Raw genomic sequence first — 23,804 nt, forward strand, 5'->3', positions numbered from 1 at the left:
ACGCTTTCGCATAACAAACACACACACACACTGTCACATCAATATCATCTAGAAGCAGTAGGACCCTCCTCAACAATCAACCACGTTGGTTTTACTTCCCACCACCACCACCACTGATTTTATATTTAAATTATAAACAAAATCTAACATTGACCCTGAAAAAAATATTTACAAAGATTAGAATTTAAAACACACCTACGAATATGCGTGCAAGAATCAAAAATTTTTCTGCCAATGTTCCTGTAAATTTTAACGTCCTTGATATCAAATATTATCCTAAACATGACGGTACAAGACTGTACCTGTATGATAATGTCTTAAATAATTTTCTTCAAATAAAAAAAATTTCACCAAAGACCCCGGGACTAGAGACGATGGGAAAGAGAGCTTTTAAATTTCTGAAACTTTATTATAAATTTAAGATACCAAATTAAAATTAAAATTCTTTGAAAAGATGACAAAATTGTCATTGTTTCTATTGAAAGAGAAAAGAAATTAAAAAAAAATGAATTATAAACATGTAGGGCTATAAATAAATAAAGTGATGCAATAAACAATAGTCTGAAGGTTAATAAATAATATACATAAGAATATAAACAAATCATACTAACGTGAAAGCAACACTTTGAATTAATTTAAGTTAAAGTATTATAATGAACAAATGAAGCAGAGAAATAAATAATAATTTAAAGGGTAATAAATCATATATAATAGGAATATGAATAAATTGTGTTAATGTGAAAGCAACACTTGGAATTAATCAAATTGAAAGTGTTACAATGAACAAGTAAAATATAATAATGAACAGTAATTTGAAAGATAATGAACCATATATAATAGGAATACAAACATGTCAATCGTATTAATATGAAAGTAATACTTAAAATTAATTTACATAAAAATGTTGTGATAAACAAGTGAACTAGAGTAATAAATAACAATTTGAAGGTAATAAATAATATATAGTAAAGATACATATAAGTTGTGCTAGAGAATTTTAATAGAGACAATTTTATTATTTTTTATATAATTTTAATTTAACTTCAGCACCCAAGATTCTTAGTAAAATTTTAAAATTTAAGAGATTTTTTTAAAAAATTATCTATTGTCTTGGGATTTAGAGTAAAATTTTCTCCTTAAAATATCATTATTATTGTTAAACCTGAATCTCTGTCTCTACTTTTACCAAAATTTCAAAGTTGGTTAGCTACAAGCTCCGCAACAAAACACAACAACCACAGAGTAACAAAAAAAAAAAAAAAATTCAAAGCGATGCACGTGAGAAATAGTTTGCTAAACGGAGAATTATCAATGCACGCACGAGTGAGAGACAGTGAAGCCAGAAAGGGAAATACAGCAAAACGAGGGTATGAAAAGGCGGCTTCCTATTTCCCAAATCAATTGAATGGTCAACAAAACAAACTGTTAGTTCTTTCTTGCTTCTTTCCCACACTTGTCCTTATTTCTCTCTCCCCCCGTTTGCCTATAAATACTCGCAACTACCACGCCAAACATCTTCGACCAAATTAAACTAACAAGAGATTCAATTGCAAAGTTATGGAGGTGTTAGTGTCCAGTCCTGCTAGGGATTTCGATTTCGATTTCAATGGAGGCAGAACTACTTCGCCTTACTTGAGCCTCCCTTCTTCACCCAAGCGTTTTGGCGAATGCTATCTAAGTGCTCCCGCCAGTCCATCTAGACTCTCCGAGCTTGTTTCTGAATTTGAGTATTTTCCCACCACAGCCAAACACGACGACGACGATCATGGCGATTATAGTTTCGCGTTTGATGTTAGCCGGGAATCGGAGAAATCGTCGGTCGCCGCTGAAGATCTGTTTGATGGCGGCAAAATCAAGGCTCTAAAGTCTCCATCCCGACTGGTGGCCAACGAATTCGCATCCATTAGAAGCCCGCTTGTATCTCCGAGGAAATCAAGATCGCCGATGGAGGTGATTAACGACGCTTTCTCACCTAAAAAGAAGGAAATGCAGGAGAGAAGAGGAAGAGACAGAACTCCGGCATCGATGTCTTCTTCGAATTCGGGTCGCAGAGCCTCGCGATCTCTATCTCCTTACAGAAATTCTGACTATGCATGGGAAGAAGAACGATACGTGCCACAACAACAACGAATCTCAAAAGAGGAGTCGTCGTCGAATTCCAGAGCTTTACTCACATCCGCATCTGGCAATTCCAAGAGCTCGAGAAAATGGAGATTGAGGGACTTGTTGTTGTTCCGTAGCGCATCGGAAGGGCGAGGGTCGAACAAGGATTCATTACGGAAATACTCTGTTGCGTACAGAAGACCTGAAGAAGTTAAGATTTCTAGCTTTAGATCTGTAGACAGCCCCACGGCAGCACATGGGTCGAAAAGAGGGGGAGCGAAATCGGCGCATGAATTGCACTATGCTATGAAGAAGGCTGAGACGCAGGATTTGAAGAAGAAAACTTTCTTGCCTTACAAACACGGGATTTTGGGCGCCCTCGCTGGATTTGGATCTTTGACGAGATAATGATGACGACCTCCACGACAGTTTTCTCCAATTTCTTTCTTTCTTTTTGGGTCAACGAAACAAGTTGTATTCTTTTATTTGAAAGAAGCGATGTGTTCTCCTTCAATGTTTCGCGCTAGATTTCTTAGCATTGTTCGATCATCTTTTGTCATTTCAAGTGTAATTATACCCTAATGGTGAAATTATCCAAATATAGACTCTTGCTTACCTTTGTGTTTAATAAGTTGAGTTTGCTTTCAGAATCCTAAACTTTTACTTTTACGCAAAAAAAATGCTTTTTTTTTTTTTGAAATTAAGTTAAATTATCCTTAATGTTAGACTTCGAGCCTCACATTGCACATTCTTTTGGGAGTTCATAGCGGCCCGCTTTGAGTAATTTTCCCCACTTATCAAGGTGGACATTGTCAAGAAGACAATTCACTAAAAAAGATTAATCCATTCAATTAATTGCATAAGTGGTTGAAGATCGATATATTAAAATAAATGTTGATTTAGTTGCATTTTAACTCATAAAATTATAGGTTCAAATGATATAAGAATATTGTTAACTAGCTATGTGTAAATACTAAATACCTCTTTTGTTTATTAAGAAGAAAGTGTTAGGACAGGTGCAATTTATATATTTTTTTTTTCAAGTGCCAATCTTATCTAACTCAAATTAAATTTGATAGATAATGTTGAATACGTTATATTTATACTAAACCCATTGTACCACACTGTGTTTATTTTTTAAAAAAAATTAAAACTAACAATTTTTTTAAATTCCCATTGAATATACCAAAAGAATGGGCCTTAAATTTAGTCAACATCAGAACTCTGATATGTGATATCTTAAAAAAGTGAATACTTGTTTAGATTTGTGCAGTGATGTTCTTTTTAATTTCGGGAAAGAAATTAAAATATTAATTTAAAACGGGTTGATTATTTTTCGCTACTTCAACCTTGTCGGTGTCCAGCAAGATTAAAGATAGTTTCATTTCATTGTACCTTTTTTTTTCTCCCAATTACTCTCTCAACCGTAGTTCTAAATTACTCCGATCAAAATTTAAAAATCTAAATTAATTTATTTTTGTTCTAAAAATACCTTTATAAATATTAAGGTTGAATAATTCAAACTTAACTTTCACACTTCAAATATGCAATATCCCTCCACCACAATAAACAGAAGCTAGCTAAGAACTATCAATGTTTAATTTAATTGGCAAGAATGTTATATCAATTTAATTAGAAATTTCAAGTTTGAATTTAAAAAATATAGTTACAATGATGGTAGAGTTTCTCTATAAAAAAAAATCATGTCCCTACTTGATTCAAATTAATCAAAAATTTTATTAAGTCCTCTCTTCTCAATGAGACAGGTCAATACCATATGCTTAAGGTAAAAAATAGAAGCCAGCTGGATACATTAACAGAAGGTATAGCTAGGAAGTAGGAAGGTCTGCCACGCCACATGACAGACGCGCCTTTGTTTGCAAACCGTTGAAAACCAGAATCAGAGTTTTCTTCATGCCTAAAAATTAAAATAGAACATGATTTTTGTTATTAAAAAATTAGAACATGTTTTTTCCAAAAAAAAAAAACAGCGAAGTACTGCTACTTGGATAAGAAAAGACAAACTAATAATAAGATAGATTATCGCACTACAGGGGCATTATTGGCATTGCAAGTAAAAGGTGGTGGATGCTAGAAGAAAATGGCTGACAAAGTCAACATCTAGAAGCAGAGGGCTGCAGCCTGCAAGGATATATACGATCTCAAGTCTCAACAGGTCCCTCATCCATGATGACACTCTCAACAATTTTTTTCTCTTCTAAATATTTGGCCACGAATATCATAAATGCGAATTAATTCATCTACAGGGGTTATCCCCGCAGACGTCTTTGAAGCTTACGGCATATCTCGTGCATTAGATTAATTTCATCTTTATGATTGACAAAAATTGGACACCAAAGCATTAAAAAAATTGTAGAAAGGGGAAAATATATTTCATGCTTGTTACTCATTCGCCAATTGCATGATTTGTATAATTTGTATAATTGTACACCAATTTCTTCAACCATTTACCATGCAGATATAATGAAATACTGATTACAAATGCCATATTTCCAATCAATATATGGGTTAAGAAAAAAGTATATGTAATTGTAGGAACAAGGATCAAGTGAAAGCGATTACAACATTATATAAAATACCATGCAAGATTTGAGACAATGCAACAGAATATTCTCATCCTCATAGCAACAAACAATGATGTATACAGTAGACGTTCTGCAGAGTATTATGATGTCTCTTATTCAATTTTCTGACCTGAAATTCATCAAGTACTCAATAAATTCCACTACATGACTTGTTTCTGCGAACATGTCATCACGAAAGCCAGCATGCATCATCACCTTTCCAAAACCTATTCTCAGTCGAAGTTATCAATTTTAATGGGTGTAATATCATCGGCGACTTTGAAATGTCCAATCAATCGTGCAAAGAACACCATTTGTTGTTCAAGCGTAAACTCAATGTTTTCAGCCTGCATTCATCCCATTGTCATATATATAGCTATTGTTTCCAACATAAATAGACAATCAAGTAAATCAGCATTTACCTTTCGGAAACCATGTTGCTCTCCTTCATACTCAACAATGGCTACAGGCACACCCTTTTCCTTCACTGCCTGGTAAATTTTTCGAGCTTGATCAGGAGGCACAACCTGCAACAAGCAGAACATATTTTTCAATACATGTTTATAGGGGATTCGGCATAGTTTCACATTAGCTGTCGAGGAGCTAACAAAACCTTCCTCTTTTATTTGAAATTGGGACCAACTATGAAACATGGATGGAGATAGAATATATTTTTTTCAATGTCATTGAATCTTTATAGCAAATTTATGAATATGCCAACCTTAATCTTTGGACATTGATAATTATTGCATCCTTGCTCACCTTATCCTCCAAACCTTGAAACAAAATTATGGGACAAGAAAATTTATCGACATGGTTGATTGGGGATCTTTCAAAGCATTCCTTATCACCTCCTGCAACCAGTCAAGGGATTGCCTCAACACAAAATATGCCCCAGAAAAAAGTTGACCGTTACCTTAAGATGATATTGTTAACTTACCAACAAGATTATCAATGTAATGGGATTCAAATTTATGAGTCTCTGCTCTCAACAAGTTCAGATCAGCTATCTGTTTCAGAGACCAGTTGGCATTAATCCCATATCACAATAAGACTAATACTTCGTTAAATTATAACCAATTTATATACATAAATATACAGCAACAGCGTTTCCCCAGTTTCAATGAAGTCTACTCTTACCATAAAAGCAAACATACAAATATATCTGTCTGAACTCAAATGTCTTGTTAGAAGAACAAAATGAGAGAAATGAAATTTATCACTGAGCAAGCTTCGCTTTCTTAAACATGTAAAGAATCATGGAAAAGGGAAATAAATAAATACATTCAGTTAATAGTACACGAGATTTACATGATAAATATACTACTGCTAATTTACAAGCTAACTATGCTATTTTTGCATTCTCAATCATGAGTTGGCTACCCATTACATCAAAATCATTCGTCAGAGAGCTTACTATGAAATCATTAACTAAAATAAATAAGCTTATTTACAGAACTTACACCATACAAAGAAGACCCAGCCTTAAATGTTTCTTTAAAAGCAAGAGTAGCTAAGGTGGTATACCCACCAGCAGAGCCCCCAGTAATACACAGTCGTTCTCCATCAACCTTTCCACTGTCCACCTAGACAACAAATCATAGATGTGAGAACTCTTCTGGAAAATTCATCAACCAGAACCTAGGCAAGAGCTAAATGCACAAAATGATTACCAAATACTTGGCGCAGCTACAACAGTCATCAACATCCACGATGCCCCATTGTCCTAAAAGTCTTTCTCGATACTCTCTCCCATAACCTTCCGAATGATGTTTTTATCACAGAAAACTCAAATTCCATAAAACATTCAACCAGTCACGTGTAATACAAACTCAACCAAGAAAAAAGCCAAAAATAAAAAAGGCTTATAAAACACATCCGGCTTTGAACATGGAGAAAATCCAAAAGATAATGCATTTAAGAATTAAGAATATAATTTTATAGCCAAGGACGGAATCAAACCAGTGCTTCCACCATAATTAACATCTGCATATGCCCAACCTCGACTGGTCAAGTACTGAATGCTAAGATTTAAAACTCCACGTGTTTCAGATGTTGGTCCTCCTGAAATATTTGATAAAACATTGTGAATTACGGCTGACGTGCTCAGTCAAATTATTATATAAAACATTACTCGGCAGGTTCTCTAACAGTAGTGAAGTGCAATAAGCATGATAATCAGGTACCCTAATATCTTTCACTTGAATTTGATTCACTTAAAAAGCTTCACTAGCTTTAAAGATCATGGTCAAATTCTAATCATGTTTCTATATTCACGCGCGCGCTTGCGGGGGATACCTTCTGTCTACTAATTTATTACAGAGTTCATATTGATTGAACGCCTAAAATTAAAATAAAACTTGGCAATATAATAATCATAAATTGGCATTGGCACTAGCTTCAATATTGGTACATCGCACTGAGAAGATTTATGGTGCAACTGTAAAGACAAGCTAAAAACACATTATCTGCATAAGGGCTGCAAAATTATTGCACTGACTAAGGGTAAAAATAAAAGAGCATGCCCAATAAACCAAAGTTATCATGTGATTAACAATATCAACAAAAATAAAATAAAATAAAATAAAGACATATTACTACTTCCCTTTATAATACACTCGTGAACTTCATAATACACATAATTTGTGATAGTTTTATGACAAAATCAGTGAGGACATTATATCTATTCTTAGTGATCACGTGATGTGAAACTACAAATGATGTCTGGCTCTTGAGGAAACATCCCCTTCTAGCCTGTATGACAACGATAAATTAGAGAATGAACCGAATGAGATTAATCTTGATATGGGACTAAGAAAAAATACCATGGCTATTCAACAACAAAGGAGGCTTTTCCTCTTGACTGGCTTGATAAGTAGGATTAGATGGCGGATAAAAGTAAGCATAGGCATTTTCGCCAGGAACTTCAGTGGGGAATTCAATTAGCTCTGGCTCACTGAAGTATGGACTGTACTTCAAAATATCCGATGAGGAGGACCAAATAATATCAAACTCAACAACTTTTGACTTCTGATCATCCAAAGTCACCTAAAAAGCAAGAGGTATAAGGGGTAATGAAATAACAGAGACATTAAAGAGGGCATCAGGGCAGCACGCCAGTACCTTGGCCACTGCTAATGGATGAATCGCAGAAGCTCCTTCTACATATAGGCTATTTTTCCCAGAAGTCTGCACTGGCATGATTACATGTTTCATATTATTATTTGGTTACCACCTAGACCAAAAAGAAGCAAAAAACAAAAAAACAAAAAAGAAAAGAAACAATTTTAAAACTTACAATGTCATCTAGATCTGTGAAAGGGATATCAAGCACAGTGATTGTTGAGCTTCCCACATAATCAATAATTCCAAGATATGACCTCCCTTTTTGCCTATATACACAACCAAAAACGTCAAATGAATATATATATATATATATTTTTGGTGAACAAATGAACTACAATTGATGACATTTAAAAACCAACTACATAAAAGAAAAGATGAAAAGACAATAGCAAGCAAGTGACAATCTAGAAATCACCTGTAACTGCAAGCAATCAAGCTTTTCTTTTTATCACTCTGAATAAATTCATAAGAATTCATACCAAAAACCCATAATGGCCTTGTAAACTCAGCATCCAAAGAATAAACAGGCATGACCTTATTCTCAGACTCAATCTGTGGCCAATAAAAAAAAAACCAAAATCAGAAAGAATCAGTAAATTCATTAACGCTTGTTGTATGTCCAGCCAAAGAATAAGTTCATTCACAAACCAGCTACGATTGTTAAAAGGTAGAAAACATACTAATTAGAAACTATTCTTGGTCAAAACGTCAGGAAGCACATGAGATTGGCTTTCAAAATTTTAGACTAAAAACATGATACTTTTTGATGTTCTGTTCTATTTCTTGTAAGTAGTAAGGTCACAATTTTAATCTACCATTGTTAATCTAAAAAAACAAAAAGAAAAGAAAAATAGTACAACCATGACCTTCTTAATGAAATAAAATTAATCTTGAAGTAATCAATGGGTATTTATCAATGCTGAAAAGAAAAAGGTAATGGAAGCCAATATTTAATGACTTGTAGTAGTAGAAGGAAAAAGAAATTTAGTAACTTACCCATTTATGAAGATTCCAAAAGCCATTTTCCCTATCAGTAATAAAAAAGAGCTCCCCTGCACAATTAAAATTTTAAAAAATTATCCGACTTAAAAAATAGAAGGCTAAGGTCAAAGCAAATTTTCTAGTTGGGTCAACAAAATGTTACTAACATAGCATACATAAATTCACACCATTCATTAAAGGCAACTCATATCTCTAAAAACAATGATATGCAGTTGTGCACCGAAAGTGTGAGTGACCAAAATAATTACATGCTTAATTACTTATATTAATAAGGCAAGTTTTCATACCATCAGGGGACCACTTGGGTTCAGTTATAGACTCCACTAATGAAGGATCACCACCAGCAATGCAGGTGCTCTTGTGGATCTCTCTGCATGGAATTTTAAGATGATTAAGCATCTTATCAAAGCACGACTCACATAGAATAGGAAACTGTCTCCAACCAAGATACGGAATTTGAAAACTTTAATCCTAAAACAAAAGAAGACAAAAAGAATTGGACAATGAGAAAATAAGAATCTTTCAGAGAAACCTCATTTGATTCCAGAGCCTGCTAAACACATAACTAGGTGAAGTGGAGTCAGTTTTGGAATCTTTTTGCTTCCTCAAGTTTCAACATGCTAGTTCTTATGTGGTAAGATTTTAAGTCAACTGGAAGAGATCATATCCTACACAAGATTGGTTTTAATGTAATCAGTTTTGGTTTCATTTAGAAGTTTCCTTATTTCTCTCCCTTCAATCTTTCTAGTTTCTGCTGCATTTTGAAACTTCATAAACGATTTACCAATATATGACAACCTATAAACTAGGAGCACTTGCATAAGAAAAGACACAACATGACAACACTACACAGATTGATTTTAACGTAATCAGTTTTTAAATTAAACCTTAAACAAGACACTTTGAACATAAATAGATTTGCAAAACTTTAACTTAACAGTTCCAAACCATTTTTACATAAATCTCCCTTAAGACAGCATGGTTGTTGAGGTATGAAGAGTGGAAATAAATCAAGTAATCACTTTTCTCTTTCCCAAGATTATCCAAGAGCAAGAAGGTAGCACTGAATGATGTAAATTAATCAACAAAATTTCAGGCTTATGTGTTTTGTCATCGGGATCACAAAACAATCAAATACCGGTAAAAATGTCAGCAATTCCTATTAAGACATGCCATATCATAACCAAGCACATTATGAAATGGAAGTACACAGTGAAGGTATGTTTCATCGTCAGTTCAATAAGAGAACCAACTTGGTAAACAAACTGAATTCTTCCAACTGATATATAGATTCATGCCCACCCATTTTCAGATGCATAACCAACCCAGAGTTCTGATCTATCCCATGGCATGCTAGGGTGATTCCACTGAATCCATGCCATTCGATTTGTTTTTGGATCAAGACGTGGGAAAGCATAGAAGTCACTTCCGCTAACTAATACTTCTGGTTCTGAATGTCACAACAAAGTCAGGCACAAGCAACAAAAACATGATCAGATAATGAATGGAAACATCAAAAAGCAATTGGAAAACCTATGGACATCATAATGGAGTACTTATTTGCAGTATTCAATCAACCCTACACAGTTTGTAGTTCAGACTCATAATGAAGATGGAATTTACTACCTTGAACATCCTTGCTGCTGAGAGCTATTGATACAATTGTTGTGGTTGCATTTATGCTGCTGTCCCGACGATCTACCCAGAATATTTATCACCAATAAGTGATTTAGTAGGCGCGGTACATGCTGTGGGAACACTCTAAAATAAGCAGTAGAGACGAAGTTTTTTTTTTCTTTTCATTTAAATGTATTCTCAGCTTACCTTCTCGTACACAGACAAAACGGTTAAAGCGTGCATCCAATACTCCATCGGCATAGCTGACTACAGGTCCCCCATAATCAGGAGTGAGAGGGATGGGAGGGACATCTGCCAGAGACGAACCGCATGACTTTAGTTAATTTAGATTCCAGGGAATTTTAGGAGATCAAGTCCAGTAAAAAAAAAATGCCAACTCTATTCTCTCCCTAAGATGTTCTCCCAAATTACCGGTTCGCATACTCTTGTCAGAACATCAAATCACCGATGGCATGATGGTGCAGACACCATGAGGAACCCGTGCATGCTAGTATATTATGTTTTCCGTAAACCATTCAGTATGAAACTTTTTAACCAATTTAAAAAATCTCTCTAATTAATAACTTTTTGAAGCTCATTTTAACATTTTACTAAAAACAATTAATTTTAACTAATTTTTTAATTTACATAAAAATGGTTAGTATGCTCTTATAAAAAACACAACAAAAAAGTTGATAGAGTAGATTAGATAGAAAGCGGAATGCGTGATTGAAACAAACATAGGACTTAGGAGTCACATGATACTGATAAGACTGCCCGACGGGTCAAAACTACTCAAAAAGTCAAAAGCAGAGGCACGTGCCATCCTAATAAAATCTGTGTTGTCAAAAGAAAAAGAAACGAAGCAACTTGACATGAGAATGGGGAATGATGATACTGACCTAGAGAAGTTATGGATTGCCTGTACAGCCTCTGATTCGTGTAATTTGCGAAAATAACAATATCACCCGAAACGGTGAAGTCCCCACCACCATACTCCTGAGCCACTGTTCGTACTCCGAACTCTTGAGGCGTGATATCCAAGGGCTCATCTCCTGGCTTTTCTGGCTCTCGCACAAGCACTCCCCTTCTGAAACACAATCATCGAATCCATTTATTTTGATAATTCCACATTGCAAAAGATGGTGAACTTACATGAACAAATGATACAGAAACAGAACAACAAATGGCAATCATACCCGGACTCAGTGGGGCGCGACTCCAGCCAAATGAGGCTGCCGTGACCGTCGATGGCGATGCCGCCGAGCTCCTTGGAGGCACCGGAGACAACATCGGCTGTGAGAGGAGACTTCCAAGAACCATAGGGAGCAGTGATTGGTTCTTGTTGAGCTGCTAGTGCAGAAGCTTTCTTCTTGTGTGGGGACGTTGGTATGGTAGCCATTGCCTTGCAGCTTTGATGCTAAGGCGGCAAGCTTTGTCCTAAAATAGTGGCATCAATTTGTGGCGATTAAGGAATGCAGTTATCGACCCGGATATGGACAGACGATCCGTTGACCTTGCTGAAGAAGAAAAAGAAAAAGAAAATTCAGGGATGCAAAATGACTTGATTTGAGGCCCAGTAGCAGTAGGAAATCGTCCTGATCCGTTCCCTCTTTCTTTTTTTCTTTGTTTTTTTTTTGTCTTTTTATTTTTATTAACAGCAAAGTGTCAGGTGTTATATCGAAGGGATTTGGAGAGTGTCGAATATGCTACACACTTTAATGAACTAGTTTTTTGAGGAGATTCGAGTTTGCTCAATCTGTAAGCCATTTGTGACGGGAGCATCACTGATTGACTGAAAGAGTTGTCAAGTCTCGTATCGAAAAAACTTAAGAAAGGTCCTAACTATATAATGAGTACGTTATACACCCTAATGAGCTAGCTTTTTGAGGAGAGAGTAATGCCCTGTGACAAAGGGGAGGTGTGCTTGGATTTAACTTGATGAAATTGATTATAAAAAAAATAATTAATTATGTTATAACATCATCATATTTAAATATTATTTTTAAAAAAATTAATTTTAATAAAATTAAAAATATTTAAATAATATAATTAAAATTAATTTTAAATATTCAAATTAAATATTATTTTTTAAAAATTTAAATATTGATGAAGTTTTATATAACATTATTAAATATTAAATATTTTTAAACTCTATTCAATAAATAAAATAAGTTTTAGTATATCATACTCCCTCCGTTCAAAAATGTAATGTATTTTTTAAAGAGTTCGATGTTTAAAAATGTAAGGTATTTTTAATCTTTTGAGGTGTAATCATTGTCTTTTTTTCAAAAGCACACCTATTGATAATGACTTTGTATTTATTATAAGGTGTTTAATAGGGATAAATATAAAAAGATAGAATTAGCTGAAAAGTAGATAACTATTTTATTGGGGGATGAGATTCAATTAAAAATGCCTTACATTTTTAATAAAAGAATACATAATAATAATAATAATAATAATAATAATAATGTGAAAATAAAAAGTAGTCAATATTGAGATTTCCAAAAGGTAGCTAAAACGGAATCGAAGGAATTGTGAAGGCACTCTCTTGGTCTCGAGTTTTTCTCTTCATCGGACAAAAAGCACGGCTAACGATAATGACAAAATTCGTTATACAAAAAAATTAGAGTCGACAGATGATAGGCTCACTCATACGAGCAGATCAAAGTAGATTGTGGGGCGATAAAAACAAGAGGACAATAGAGAGGTAGGTTAGAGAACAACAAAGAGATGAGAGAAGATTCGAAACTCACAAGAGATCAAAGAGCCAGGACCCTTCCCAAGTCCTTTCAATATGGGATGTGACAGCTCCCCGGCCAATCCGTGTCTCTCCCTCAGGGGTGACCCATCAGAGGGCCTATCGATTAAGCAAACTTGGGTTTAACTCTGATATCACTTTGTCATTAGGTTATTACTCTTTTCTCAAAAAGTTAGCTCATTGGGGTGTATAGCGCACTAACTTATATAGCTAGGGCCCTTCCTAAGTCTCTTTGATATGAGACCTAATAGCTCCTTGAGCCAATCCGTGACGCATCCGTTATGGGTGGCCGATTAGAGGGACTCACTATGGGGCAAACTCGGGTCTGACTCTGATATCACTTTATTACGAGATCATTACTCTCTCCCTAAAAGATTAACCCATTAGAGTGTGCAACGCATTTATTTATATAGCTAAGACCTTTCTCAAGTCCTTTCGATGGAAGACCTAACATGTTGCCCCTGACTAAAAGGGTGGCACTCTGTTCTTGCTACAAGAGTTACTCTCACCATCCTCATTATCATAGAAGTCTATTGATGCACTTACTTTCCATCCTCCCTTAAAAAACAAAAAAATTTCTTCTCTATTGATCCCTTTTAAAGTAGATGGGAAAAATAAATTTAATCAAAATTACTATTCAATATTTAGGATTGTAATTGAAAAAACAAAACAATTAATTTTTAACACATTATAAGATGCTTCATGCTTTGATGAATGAAAATAAATAAGGAGAAAGTAAACGAAAAGAAGCCAAGTATATAATGATGTAAGTTACCTTGGGCTTAAACAAAGATGAGCCAAGAGCCAGACATGCGCTCGAACAACATAGCATCCTCATCCCCTTAGATGACCCTTGTAGGAAATCTCAAACCTCAATTTTGGCCATCATTTCCATCAAAAGCCTGCTGGTAAAACAAGTGGTTCAACCAAAACTATCAACAGCCTGGTTCTAATGAATTATTTTCATTTAAAATTTTATCATTTTTGTTTAACATCATCTGTATGTAATTAATCTATCATTTCCCATCAATTAAACTCATTACATCCCTTTTTATGAATAGTGATAGTAATGAATTTATCAAGACCACCTTATTTAAATTGAATTGATTTCTTGACTTTCATGTTTCTCTTCAAATTTCAGGACCAAGATCATATTTTTTTATAATATATCATATATACATTGTATAAAAATAAAAAAAAGAGCAACAAGAAAGAAATGTAAATAAATTGAAGTTGCACATTCAGTAAGAAAAGAGTTATGAAATTATTAAGAAATAACAAAAATTCAACATTGACATTTTCCACCGCAAATTATGAAAAAATTATTTATTTCAAACTCGAGTCATTTCAAATTAGTACTAGTTGTATTGCCGCATTTTCTTAAAAACCTTCACTGCATTCACCTATTTATTTTCTTCTTTCATCTTCAAACTTCGGAATGACAACACCCCTAACACAAATTCTCACCCCCTCATCTCCCACACAGATCCCAACCCATTCAGTGCATGCTCACCTCCTCATCTGACAACACTTGTGGTGAAACACACTCATTTTTAATCCTATTCTCATTTCCATTTCATGCTAAACAAATGCCTAATGCTCTAGAAAGCCCACTTGCTCACTGATGCCAGACAAAAGCCGTGCATTATCTTGCAGCTGAAGCTAAAGGTGAAAAATACAACAGAAAAAATACCAAGCAAAAACTATTTTCAAAAAATTACATCACTTAAAAATTACTTACTATAAAAATTTAAATAAATATTTGTTGACTCAAATTAATCTTTTATTAACAAATATCATTTAAATTTGAACAATAATTTTATATAAATTAACAATAATCCATTCAAATTTTTTTTCTTCAGATTTTAAAAACAATTAACCCTTTAGCTGATATAAATTTTTTTCGAGAGAAAACTCAGGGAGGACTCAGTCAGCCTTTCTGCTACATGCCATTTTCAACGTGCCATGTCCATAAGCCGCTTTCTATTCACCATATACACACAGTAAATGCAACTTTACTTTTTGTAATTTTGTAAATACGAGTTCTTTCTTGACATAAACTTCGTAAATACAAAATTGATTCATCTGTAGGCGTTGTCCACGTCAAAGCTTTAGAAGAATACGGTATATCATAAGTGTTACACTAATTCCATCTATGATTGACAATTTTTACTCCAACCATTACGGGAAAAAAACATTCGTTCATCCTCATAGCAACGAACACTGGTGGATGCTACCTTCAGCAAAGCATGATACCTCCCAGTCAATCAGATACCTAAAATTCATCAAGCAATCAATAAAATCCAATCCATGACTTACTTATGTAAAAGACTAATCAGGAAAGCCAGCATGTACCATCACCTTTTGAGGACCCATTTTCAGTCAACGTTATCAATTTTAATGGGTGTGATATCATCGGCAACGTTGAAGTGCCCGATCAATCGTGCGAAGAACACCATTTGTTGTTCAAGCGTAAACTTTATATTTTCAGCCTGCATTCGTCCCATTGTTATATATATAGCTATTGTTTCCAACATAAATAGACAATTAAAGAGATCAGCACTAACCTTTCGGAAACCATGCTGTTCTCCTTCATACTCAACAAGGGCCACTGGGACACCCTTTTCCTTCAAGGCCTGGTATATTTTCCGAGCTTGCTCTGGGGGCACAACCTGCGACAAGCATAACATATTTTTCAATGTCACTGGATATTTAAGGTAAACTTATGAACATGTCAACCATAATCTTTGGACATTGGGCGGGAGGAAATAATAACTGCATTGTTGCTAACCTTGTCCTCCAATCCTTGAAATAAAATTATGGGACAAGAAAATTTTTCCACATGGTTGATTGGGGATCTCTCAAAGAATTGCTTCTCACCTCCTGCAATCAGCTAAGTGATTACCTGAACGATAAATATTAGAAGAAACATAAACTGTTATCTTGAGATGATACTGTTAATTTACCAACAAGATTATCGATGTAATGGGATTCAAATTTATGAGTCTCTGCACTCAACATTTTCAGATCGGCCACCTGTTTCAGAGATCAATTGGCATTAATACCATAGTACAAGAAGACCGATAGTTTGAAAAATTATAACCACACCCATGCACACAAAAAGCAGCAAAAATTCCAAAGTTCCAATGAAGTCTACTCGTACCATGTAAGCAAACATGCAGATATATCTGTCTATCTGAACTCAAACGTCTTGTCAGGAGAACAGAATGATAGAAATGAAATTTATTAATGCGTCAACACGTGCATTCATTGTAAATTTTCCCTTCCTAATTTTGTTTTCAAGAGTAAGGCTTTATTTTCTTTATTATACATCTAGACGATCATGGAGAAGGGAAACAAAAACATTCACTTAACAGTACAGGAAATTGATAAAATAGACATAATATAGCTAATTTGCAAACTAACTAATGCTATTTTGGCATTCTCAATCATGAGTTGGCTGCTCATTGTAGCAAAAACCATTCCTCCGAGAGCTTACTCTCAATTAGAGAAACAGGCCTGCCCAACATATAAGATTAAGAATATGAAGAACTTCTTTTATCATTATTTCCCGATTTTGTTAAATTCCTTCTTAACTAATGAAGGAAAATAACACCTTGTTGAACATCTACATAATGCTAATCGCTGGCGTGTCAAAAACCTTCAACATGTTCTATTTTTCCATGATAGAAATAAATTAGAAGACTGAAATCATTAGCTAAAACAAACAAGATTATTTACAGAACTTACACCATACAAAGAAGCCCCAGCTTTAAATGTTTCCTTAAAAGCAAGAGCAGCTAAGGTGGTATACCCACCAGCAGAGCCCCCAGTAATACACAGCCGTTCCCCATCTACTTTTCCACTGTCCACCTGGATAAAGAAATCATTGATAAGGCCACTCTTCCAGCAAATCCATCCACCAGAACCTAGACAAGAACTAAATTCACGACATGTTTACCAAATACTTAGCACAGCTGCAACAGTCATCAACATCAACTATTCCCCAGCGACCCAAAAGTCTTTCTCGATACTCTCTGCCATAACCTTCCAAATAATGTTCTTATCAGGCCAAACAAATATTCCACAAGACATTCAACAGGTCATATCTTACATGAACTCAAGCAAAAAGGCTTGTAAAAACTATCTGCCTCAAACATTTTAAGAATATAATTTTGTAGCCAAGGAGAGAAACAAACCAGTGCTTCCACCATAATTAACATCTGCAAATGCCCAACCTCGACTGGTCCAGTACTGAATGTTAAGATTTAAAACACCACGCGTTTCAGCTGTTGGTCCTCCTAAAATATTTAATACAAAATCACGCATATAAATACAACTGATGTACTCAGTCAGAATACCATATGAACCTCACCTGGCAGGTTCTCTAACAGTGGAAAAGTACAAAAACAATGATAATCAGGTAGTCTAATATTTTTCACTCGAATTTGAGTCACTTAAAAAACTTCACCAGCTTTATACATATCACATTCAAATTCTAATCAAGTTTATAGACATATATGATATGCATTCAGTCCATTAATTGATCAGAAAGTTCATATTAATTTTGTTCCTTAAATTCAAATAAAACTTGGCAATATAATAATCATGAAATGGCATCAATAGTGGCTCTAATATTAGTACATCATCCACTGAGAAGATTTATGGTTTAATTGAGAGAAACAAAAAACACACCCAAAGCCTGAAAAACTGTTGGTACTGACTAGAGGGGAAAAAAAAAGAGCATGGGCAATAAACCAAAGCTACCATGTATTTAACAATGTCAATTAAAAAAAAATAGTGATGTATAACTACTCCTACTCCCCTTTATAATACACTCATTAACCTCATAATACACATAATTTTTAGTTTTACTACTAAATCAGTGAGCATATTATATCCTTTCTAAGTAATCACGCGACTCAAGACTACAAAAGACCTCTGGTTCCTGAAGAAACACCCTCTTCTAGCATGTATAAAACATATTAGTGATAAATGCAAATATGAAATTGAAGATTAATCCAGGTGCAAAACGAAGAGAAAATACCATGGCTCTTCAACAACAAAGGAGGTTTTTCCTCTTGACTGGCTTGATAAGTAGGATTACATGGTGGATAAAAGTAAGCATAAGCATTTTGACCAGGAACTTCAGTGGGGAATTCAATCAACTCTGGCTTACTAAAGTATGAACAATAATTTAAACTATCTGGCGAGGAGGACCAAACAATACTGAAGTCAACAGCTTTTACTTTCTGGTCATCTAAAGCCACCTGAAAAGCAAGAGGTATTAGGGGCATTGAAATAACTCAAACATTGAAAAGGAGGACAAGGGGGCAGCACCTTGGCCCTGATGACGGCTGAACAGCAGATGCTCCCTCTACATATAGGCCATCTTTTCCAGAAGTCTGTGTTGACATGATTGCATGTGTCAAATTATTGTTGGGTTACCACCTTTAAAACTTAGACAAACCCAAAGAAGCAGAAAAACAAAGAAACAAATTTAAAAATTACAATGTTATCAATATCTGTAAAAGGGATATCAAGCACGATAATATTTGAGCTTTCCACATCATCAATAATTCCGATATACGACCTCCCCAGTTGCCTACATATACAACCAAAACCTTAAATGAGCTATAATTGATGACATTTGCAAACCAACTATATAAAAGAAAAGATGAAAATAAAATGCAAGAAAATAGCAATCTATAAATCACCTGTAACTGCAAGCAATTAAATTTCTCTGTCTACCACTTTGAATAAATTCATAAGAATTTATACCAAAAACCCACAATGGCCTTGAAAACTCAGCATCCAAAGAACAAACAGGCACCACCTTATTCTCAGACTCAATCTGTGGCCAATTAAAAGAAAACCAAAAAAAAAAACAGTAAATTCATTAATGATTATTGTATGTCCAACTAGAAAATATGATGAGGCAGACCAATTTTTGCCGCTATTATCTGGTCACTGTGGAATTTAAGATAAGCAGAAAAGAAACAGATGATCATACTTGGAAAAGCAAAATAACAAGAAGGAGCATTTGTAGCTGTATTATTTAACAATTGGATACTCAAACCCGATAGCAGGAACCACATATCATGTAAACAATTAACGACATACTGTATAACATGTTAATTTGGCAGATTCTAAATTGACTAAAATTGTTAAAAGGAAGAAAACAAACCAATAAGAAACTCTACTTGGTCAAAACAAATAAATATAGCTGGCAAGTGGAAGCACACAAGGTTGGCTTTAAAAAATTTACGCTAAAATTATAATACTTTTCAGTGTAATGTTCTATTTCTGTATAAGTACTAAAATCACAATTTTAATGAATAAAATTAATCTCAAAGTAATAATGAGAATTTATCCATGTTGAAAAGAAAAACGTAATGGAAGCCAATATTAATGTTGTAAAAATAATAAGATAAAGAAATTTACCCATTTATGGAGATTCCAAAAGCCATTTCCCCTATCAGTAATGAAAAATAGTTCCCCTGCATAATGAAAATTATTCAAAAAAATTGTTTTGACATAAAAATCAGAAGGCTAAGATCATTACTAATTTTCTAGTTGGATTCAACACAATCTTAAGAACACAGTAACATTATACATAAATTCATAACATTCACTGACGGCAACACACATCTCTAAAAACAATGACATGCAGTTATGCACCAAGAGTGTGGATAGCCGACATAATTAAACACTTAATTATTAATGTTAATGGGGCATTTCTATACCATTAGGGGACCACTTGGGTTCAGTTACAGACTCCACAAGCGAAGGATCAATGCCGGCAATGCAGCTGCGCTTAGAGATCTCTCTGCATGTAATCTCAAGATGATTAATTAAGCTTCTAACTGAAACATGGCACGCATAGAATAGAAAACTGTCACCAACTAAGATGCAGAATTTGAAAAAGCTGTCACAAAGAATTTGAAAAATAAACCCGCTAAAAAAGAAGGGAAAGGAATGGGATAATAAACCTATGTGTAGACACAAATTAAATAATCGCTTTTGTCTTTCCCAAGATTACCGAAAGAGGCAGGATTACATGAGTTGTAGGGTTTATGTGTTTTGTTGTAGGGTTCACAAAACAGTTGAATGCCTGTAAAAATGTCAGCTATTCCTATCCAAACATGGAATATAATAACCAAAGCACATCACGAAATGGAAGTATGTAATGAAAGTATGTTTCATCATCAGTTCAATAAGAGAACCAACTCGGTAAACAAACTGAATTCTTCCAACTGACGCATAAATGCTTGCTCACCCATTTTCAGAAATATAACCGACCCAAAGTTCTGATTTATCCCAGGGCATGTTAGGGTGATTCCACTGAATCCATGCTATCCGTTCATTTTTTGGATCAAAGCGTGGGAAAGCATAGAAGTCACTTCCGCTAACTAATACTTCAGGTTCTGAATGTCACAACAAAATTTTGATTAGATAACGCATGGAATCATCAAAAAGCAACGGGAAAACCTACGGACATCATGATGGAATACGTATTCACAGTATTCAATCAACCCTACCTTGAACATCCTTATTGCCAAGAGCTATTGATACAATTGTTGTGGTTGAATTTATATTGCTAACCCGACGATCTACCAAAAAGATGTATCACTGAATAAATGAGTGATTTAATAGGTGTAGATGTTGTGGGAACATTCTAAAATAAGTAGTAGAGACAGGTTTTTTCTTTCCATTAAAAGTTATTATGAGCGTACCTTCCTGTACACAGACATAACGGTTAAAGCGTGCATCCAATAATCCATCAGCATAGCTAACTACTGGTCCCCCGTAATCGGGAGTGAGAGGGACGGGAGTAACATCTGCAAGGGACGAGCCACATAATTTCAGTATTAATTACATTCCAATGAATTCTTAGTAGGCCAAGCCCATTTTAGAAGTGCTGACTCTATTCTCTACCAAAGATTTTCTCCTAGATCACCGCTTCACATACACTTGCGAGAACATCGAAACAAGGTGGTGCAGACGCCAAACTTACTTATTGCTTATAAGCCGGGGGAAAAGGTTGATACAGTATATTAGAAAGAAAACGGAATGCGTGATTGAAACAAACAAAAGACAGCACGAGAGGTGAAAACCACTCAAAAAGTCAAAAATGCAAGCCACACAAGTGCCCTGCCAATAAAATCTGTTTCGGAAAAAAATTAAAAAAAAGGTTTAACTTCACCTTTGAAGAATGGAGAATGGTGATGCTAACCTGGAGAACTTATAGATTGCTTGTACAGTCTCTGATCCTTGTAATTTGCGAAGATAACAACGTCTCCCGAAACACTGAAGGCACCACCTCCATACTCTTGAGCGACTGTTCGCACTCCGAACTCTTTCGGCGTGATATCGATGGGCTCATCTCCTGGTTTTTCCGGCTCTCTAACAAGGACCGTCCTCCTGAAACACAATCACCAAATGGATTTATTTCGATAACTCTAAATTGCAAAAGATAGCGAAGTTGGATCGGCGAGGTTTACTTGAGCAAGTGATAAAGAAACAGAACAACATACAACGCTCATACCCAGACTCGGTGGGGCGGGATTCCAACCAGATGAGGCGACCATGACCATCAACGGCAGTGCCACCGAGTCTCTTGGAGGCACCGGAGACAACATCAGCGGTGAGAGGAGACTTCCAGGAGCCATAGGGAGCAGAGATTAGTTCTTTCTGAGCTGCATCCTTGTTGTGTGCAGATGTCGGTAGGGTAGTCATTGCCTTGCAGCTTTGACGCTGCGACTGAGTTACGGTGCCAAGAAAGGCGACAAGTCTCGCGTTGAAATGGTGGAACTTGTAGCGATTAAGGCATCCAGAACCGGCAGGAGCATACCAAAGGAGGATACTGCCTGCGGCTAACGGAATCATCCACTGGAATAAAAGAATGCAGTTGAACCAAGCGTAAGTTTATACAAAATATTTTTCTGGAAGGAAGGGGGCAAGCAATACAAAAAAGCAAATTACAAAAAGGGAGGGAGGCTGAATGCCTTAAGGTCCAGCAGAAAATAAGCTAGGTTCGAAGTTGAAACAATGCAGCAGGGGCCTCAGGCTCAGGGTAATTTAGGTTGAAACGAAACAGGGGAACGAGGTCCCCACTGGCCACAGCATGTCTTGATGGGCTGGCATATGTAGTTCATCAACTCAGGCAATGTAAATGAATTGGGCCAACCCAATCTAATTTTATACATCAACCGGGATAATCCAAGTTGCTTCGCATTCCAACTGTTGAGAAAGACCGCATGAGACACGTATGCATGTGTATTTAATGGGCTGGTTTCTCAAAGGTGAGCTCCGGAAAATTCTCAAAGGTCTCAATTTTTATTAAAATGCTAATCTTCACAAAGTCAGTATTTATTTTGATTCAATGTAAGTTTTATCACTCATTGAGCACAACTTTCATAAAAGACACCCAGTTTTGATATCATCAAAAATATTAGATATCTCACTATGAAGAATTAGATGATTACCTTCCACCATGTTTGTGGAGAAGCCAACAAATATGCCAACTTACTCACATGATAGCATTCTTAAGACAATTTAGACATTAAAATTATTGACAATCCCCCATCTGATTTTTGTCACTTTTGTAAGGTTATACCGTGGCCTTATAATAAAAAGAAAAAATTGGTCCAATTTCCCTACTCATCAGAGGGATGCTCATCCAGTAATGAGATATGGACCATTTAGATATTTAATTTGGATAGTCTAGATTTAAAGTATTATTATATATTTTTTATTTTATATTTATTAAAATTAAAAATTATAAAAATAATTTTAATAAATTTTTTTATTTTTAATCTGATCTAAATTTAATTTGAAGGGCTCAATTTAATATAAAAATTTTTATAATTATTATATATTAATTATCCAAATGTATTTTACACAGTCTAAATTTAATTTGGTATTAAGTTGAACCATGCAAAGTACATTTAGATGATTAATATACATCAACCATAAAAATTTGAATGTTAAATTAGACCCTCTAACTTAAATCTAAACCATATTAAAAATAAAACTTTTATTAAAATTATTTTATAATTTTTATTTTAATAAATATAATATGTAATAGTCCATATCAAATTCTGGATAGTCCATATTCATTACATGGATGAGCATATTAAATTTGGATTGTGCAGAGTACATATAGATAATCATTGTACATCAACCATAAAAAATTTAATATTAAATTAGACATTTTAAATTAAATCTAGATCAAATTAAAAATTAAACAAAGTTAACATGATTATTTTATGATTTGTATAAATTTTTATTATAATAAATATAATATATAATAATACTTTAATTTGAACCATCCAAGATCTAGATAGTTCAAATCTCATCACAAGAATGAGCACCTGTGATGGGCGGGAAAACCAATTCCTTATTTAATTAACAAATTAATCAATGAAAGTTAAGTATAGTGAAATGAGCTAATTTCTCACAATTTAATAGAAGAGGGTTCAAATTTTTGCTAGAAGCTATTCACATGTAATACTCTACAGTGTCTTGAACAGGACTCCAATAAAAAAAAAACATGTGAGTACAAAAAAAAAACCAAATTAACTCATTGAGAAAAAAAAAAGGTT

The 23,804-nt window shown here is 34.6% G+C and overlaps 3 protein-coding genes across 5 annotated transcripts; 1 reads left to right on the forward strand and 2 right to left on the reverse strand.

Annotated features, from left to right (window-relative positions):
* Positions 1-1,506: 1,506 nt before the first annotated feature.
* On the forward strand, positions 1,507-2,718 carry LOC129318648 (uncharacterized protein At1g10890). Its single transcript, XM_054963533.1, has one exon. It carries the CDS (start codon positions 1,558-1,560, stop codon positions 2,509-2,511), a length of 954 nt encoding a protein of 317 aa, XP_054819508.1. The 5' UTR covers positions 1,507-1,557; the 3' UTR covers positions 2,512-2,718.
* A 1,069-nt stretch (positions 2,719-3,787) lies between these two features.
* On the reverse strand, positions 3,788-12,048 carry LOC129317017 (probable dipeptidyl-peptidase 5). 3 transcript variants are annotated; one of them, XR_008594899.1, is made up of 19 exons: positions 11,633-12,040; positions 11,336-11,523; positions 10,641-10,745; positions 10,443-10,514; positions 10,119-10,266; positions 9,104-9,186; positions 8,811-8,866; positions 8,230-8,366; positions 7,987-8,080; positions 7,812-7,877; positions 7,514-7,736; positions 6,651-6,752; positions 6,362-6,447; positions 6,152-6,274; positions 5,629-5,698; positions 5,451-5,542; positions 5,111-5,215; positions 4,819-5,035; positions 3,788-4,021 (listed from the first exon to the last, which is right to left on the reverse strand). XR_008594899.1 is itself a non-coding variant. In XM_054961320.1 (18 exons), the coding sequence occupies exons 1-18, from the start codon at positions 11,833-11,835 to the stop codon at positions 4,922-4,924; spliced, it is 2,067 nt and encodes a 688-aa protein (XP_054817295.1). In that variant the 5' UTR covers positions 11,836-12,039; the 3' UTR covers positions 4,559-4,921. The 3 variants fall into 3 exon arrangements, 1 of the variants encoding a protein (XP_054817295.1); XR_008594900.1 differs by lacking the exon at positions 3,788-4,021 and having other exon boundaries at positions 4,559-5,035; positions 5,410-5,542; positions 11,633-12,048; XM_054961320.1 differs by lacking the exon at positions 3,788-4,021 and having other exon boundaries at positions 4,559-5,035; positions 11,633-12,039.
* A 3,153-nt stretch (positions 12,049-15,201) lies between these two features.
* Positions 15,202-22,195, reverse strand: LOC129318056 (uncharacterized). The gene is made up of 19 exons (XM_054962567.1): positions 21,746-22,195; positions 21,434-21,621; positions 20,934-21,038; positions 20,739-20,810; positions 20,477-20,624; positions 19,944-20,026; positions 19,642-19,697; positions 18,915-19,051; positions 18,709-18,802; positions 18,525-18,602; positions 18,245-18,467; positions 17,397-17,498; positions 17,159-17,244; positions 16,948-17,070; positions 16,164-16,233; positions 15,989-16,080; positions 15,765-15,869; positions 15,559-15,689; positions 15,202-15,472 (listed from the first exon to the last, which is right to left on the reverse strand). Exons 1-18 carry the CDS (start codon positions 22,084-22,086, stop codon positions 15,576-15,578), a joined length of 2,217 nt encoding a protein of 738 aa, XP_054818542.1. The 5' UTR covers positions 22,087-22,195; the 3' UTR covers positions 15,202-15,472; positions 15,559-15,575.
* Between the last annotated feature and the right edge of the window lie 1,609 nt (positions 22,196-23,804).

The sequence above is a fragment of the Prosopis cineraria genome, unplaced genomic scaffold (assembly GCF_029017545.1).
Source record: "Prosopis cineraria cultivar Desert tree isolate PC_DT_omini unplaced genomic scaffold, ASM2901754v1 PC8, whole genome shotgun sequence".
Lineage (NCBI taxonomy): Eukaryota > Viridiplantae > Streptophyta > Magnoliopsida > Fabales > Fabaceae > Prosopis > Prosopis cineraria.

What these genes read in the sequence shown, in the direction of transcription:
- LOC129318648 (XM_054963533.1), top strand. Translation starts at nt 1,558, where the DNA reads ATGGAGGTGTTAGTGTCCAGTCCTGCTAGGGATTTCGATTTCGATTTC.
- LOC129317017 (XM_054961320.1), bottom strand. Translation starts at nt 11,835, where the DNA reads ATGGCTACCATACCAACGTCCCCACACAAGAAGAAAGCTTCTGCACTA. An exon ending in ACCCAAGTGGTCCCCTGATG is followed by an intron (nt 8,867 to 9,103) that starts GTATGAAAACTT and finishes TTAATTGTGCAG; the next exon opens with GGGAGCTCTTTTTTATTACT. An exon ending in CTGGGTCTTCTTTGTATGGT is followed by an intron (nt 5,699 to 6,151) that starts GTAAGTTCTGTA and finishes TCTCTGAAACAG; the next exon opens with ATAGCTGATCTGAACTTGTT.
- LOC129318056 (XM_054962567.1), bottom strand. Translation starts at nt 22,086, where the DNA reads ATGATTCCGTTAGCCGCAGGCAGTATCCTCCTTTGGTATGCTCCTGCC. An exon ending in TCCCGCCCCACCGAGTCTGG is followed by an intron (nt 21,622 to 21,745) that starts GTATGAGCGTTG and finishes ATTGTGTTTCAG; the next exon opens with GAGGACGGTCCTTGTTAGAG. An exon ending in TGGCAATAAGGATGTTCAAG is followed by an intron (nt 20,625 to 20,738) that starts GTAGGGTTGATT and finishes TGTGACATTCAG; the next exon opens with AACCTGAAGTATTAGTTAGC.